The 3,155-nt window shown below is 68.7% G+C and overlaps 1 protein-coding gene across 1 annotated transcript; it reads left to right on the top strand.

Annotated features, from left to right (window-relative positions):
* Positions 1-2,608: 2,608 nt before the first annotated feature.
* Positions 2,609-3,147, top strand: LOC108510489 (POU domain, class 3, transcription factor 2-like; the record flags this gene model as incomplete). The annotated part of the gene is made up of 1 exon (XM_017840172.1): positions 2,609-3,147. A coding segment is annotated over exon 1 (452 nt), but the record flags the coding sequence as incomplete, so codon positions are not given.
* Positions 3,148-3,155: the final 8 nt, after the last annotated feature.

Raw genomic sequence — 3,155 nt, 5'->3', positions numbered from 1 at the left:
ATCCCGAGCGGCCCGGACCTGAGCGGCGGCCGGAGCCGAAGCCTGCGGCGGACAGCGGCGCGGCGGCAAGAGCGGCGGTCGGGCGCCCGCTTCCCGCTCCCCGGCGCTCCGCTCCACGGGGGGAGACGGGAGCGGAGGATGCTTAAGGAGCGGTATTAATGACAGAGCTAACAATGATGGGGAGGACGAGGAGGTGGAGTCTGCGGCGGCTCTGAATGCACCGGCCGCGCTCCTCGCTGCTCCCAGCTGCGTCTCCGTAGGCGTGCGCTCCGCCAGGGAGGGGACAGGAGGGACGCCGGGAGGCTCTGCCGGCGGGCCGGGGTTTTGTCCACCTCCTAAGGCCGTAGTGCTACTTCGGTAACTGCAATTACCGTTAGCCCGTGAGATCCGCCGCTGGGGCGGTGGGGGTGAGAGGCACGGAGGTCTGTGACCATAGGCATCACCTGCTAGGAGGCTAGGCGGGACAGAGGGACGGAGGGGGGAAGGGGGGGGGCAGGAAATGCACGACCGGGGCAGGGCTGGAGGGGTTTTCCCCTCAGAAAAAAAAGTATTGGTTGGATCTCGCTGACACCCGTGTCCCATCTCCTCGTCGCGGCGAGCCGCGGGGAGAGCGGTGATGCCGGCACTCCACGGGGAGCGGCGGTGCGTGGGGCGCGCACACGCCGTGGGGCCGGGGCACAAAGGAGGTCTGTCGGACGACCACCGGGATAGGTCCTTGCTGCGGGAGCACCGCACGCTGAAAGGACCCACGTGAAAACCTCGGTCTGAAAATGACGTGTGGCGTGGCCCCTCGTGTCTCGTCCACGCACGAACTTTTGGCAGCAGACCTGGAGGCGGGCTTGCAGAAAAGCCGCCCCTGGCAGAGCCCCGGTGGCCCCGGCAGCGAGGCGGAGGGCTGGCCCGGACGCGGAGAGCGGGGCGGCTCTCTTCCAGGACGGTCCCCGCGATGCCTTGGCAGAAGCCTGCTGCGGACTTGCCCTGTTGTTTTGTTTCAACTCACTGGTCTACACCTAATTGGGAGGAGAGAGACGAGAAAATGAGCATCAAATTATAAAATTCCTGGGTGCCCAGTTGTTTACACACGGGAAACAAAAGGCAGAGCTTCACTTCAGAGGCACTGACTTTCTTCGCCGCGACACTTGCAGAGCAGGCAGTATTGTTCCTTCTTTCGCCTGCACCTCGAAAAAGCGGGGTGGTGGTGGTGGAGGGGAAACCTTTAGGAAGAATCTCCACTCTTTCATGAACAAAGTTTGTGCCCTTCTCCTCCTCTCCTCCCTCCTTCCTTCCCCTCCCCACCCCCCGGCAGAAGGAGCTCTTGACATGCCGCTAAACTAACGAAACGAGGTAACTCCTGCTGCGCCCCTTGTCTCAGGGCACTGGATATCCTGTTTATGCTGCTGCTGTGTATATGTTTATGTGCAGGAGCCCATCCCCCCGCTCCTCCACACCCCCACGCAGAGGAATATTTCCAGGCAAGGAGCCTTTCCAGCGCTCACGTTAAACACGATGATTTATAAACAACTCGCAGAAGAAAGCTGTTTCTTGTTAGTAGTAATAAATTCCCCGGTTCGCCCTATTGTGTTATTTCGATGAAGATAGCGGGAGCCTGCGACGCGCACCTACCCCCGTGAGCAGTTTATTTTCGAGACAAAGCTACGGCTTTCAGCTCAAAAATGGGCAGCGAACTCTTTTCGCGGCGGCCAGCTGGGCGCTGCTCATTCCTAGGAAATCCGGATCCAGTTCCAGGGTCTCCTTGCTTCCTGTCCGGGCCGCAACTTCTCTTTTTTTTTTTTCTTTTTCCCTATCCCCTTCTTTTTTTCCTATTTTTTTTCCTTTCTCCACCACCCCCTCACCCCCAATCTTCCGCAGCAACGCAGAGCCGCCAGCGCCGTCGAGGCGGTCCCGCAGGCATCCCATCCCCAAGGGACGGGACAAGCAGAACAATACCCCCCACCGCAGTCCTCGAGGTGCGAAGCCCCGACATCCCCGGAGAAGCGGGGCGCTCCGGAGAGCACTGGGTGGCGGGAGGGCAGGGCCAGCGGGCAGGGAGGAGGCCGCCCTGTCCCGGCTCCCCGCCCCCGGTGGCGCGGCGCTCCCGGCCCCTCCGGCGGGGCTGGCTGTGAGGCGGCGCTGAGAAAGTTGGGGGCGGGCAGGCGGGTACCCCCCGGATCCGCATCGCCCGCTCCGGGGCGGCACGACCGCGATCCGCGCAGAGACCCGCGGTGGGGTGAGAGCAACAGGAGCCGGCGGGCGGACCGGCGGCGGCGGCAGCAGCATCCTCCTCCCGCCGGCGGGGCGGGGCGGGCCGGGGCGGGGCCGGGGCGGCGCGCCCCCTGCCCTGCCCTCCCCTCCGTGCGCTCCCCCCGCCCCGCGGTCCCGCTCCCCCGCGCCCCGTTCCCCCTCGGAGTTGGGCTCCGGGGGGGCGTGGCGGGGGCGGGGGCGGGGGCGTGGCCGCGCCGGAGGGACGCGCCAATGGCGGGCGGCGGCGGCGGCGGTCGCCGGGAGCGCCGCGTCTGTCAGGGCGCGGGGAGCCAATGGCGCGCGGCGGCGGGGCGGGGCGGCCGCGCGTGCCTTCGCAGTGGGCCCCGCCGCGCGGGCCGGGGGGGCGCGGGCGCCGCGCGGCGCCCGAGGCGAAAAAGTAGCTGTCAAATGCGCGGCGCCTTTAACCGGCGCGATCAGTGCGGCTCGGCGAGTCATGGCGACCGCAGCCTCCAACCACTACAGCCTGCTCGCCTCCGGCTCCCCCATGGTGCACGCCGAGCCGCCCGGCGGCATGCAGCCCGGCGGCGGCTACCGCGACGCCGGCGCCCTGGTGCAGGCGGACTACGCGCTGCAGAGCAACGGGCACCCGCTGAGCCACGCTCACCAGTGGATCGCGGCGCTGTCCCACGGTGGCCCCGGCGGTGGCGGCGGCGGCGGCGGCGGCGGGGGCGGCGGCGGCGGCGGCGGCGGCGAGGCGCCCTGGTCGGCGGGCGCGCTGGGCCAGCCCGACATCAAGCCGGCGGTGGTGCAGGCGGGCGGGCGCGGCGACGAGCTGCCGCCGCCGCCGCAGCACCCGCCGCCGGGGCGGGCGCCGCACCTGGTGCACCACGGCGGCGGCGGCGGAGGGCACCACGCGGCGGCGGCGGCGGCGGCGGCGGCGGCGGCGTGGCGGG

This window comes from Lepidothrix coronata, unplaced genomic scaffold (genome assembly GCF_001604755.1).
Source record: "Lepidothrix coronata isolate B3197 unplaced genomic scaffold, Lepidothrix_coronata-1.0 Scaffold1059, whole genome shotgun sequence".
In the NCBI taxonomy this organism is placed as follows: domain Eukaryota; kingdom Metazoa; phylum Chordata; class Aves; order Passeriformes; family Pipridae; genus Lepidothrix; species Lepidothrix coronata.
Note: the sequence above shows the minus strand (reverse complement) of the source record. Positions and strands in the feature narration are given on the sequence as shown.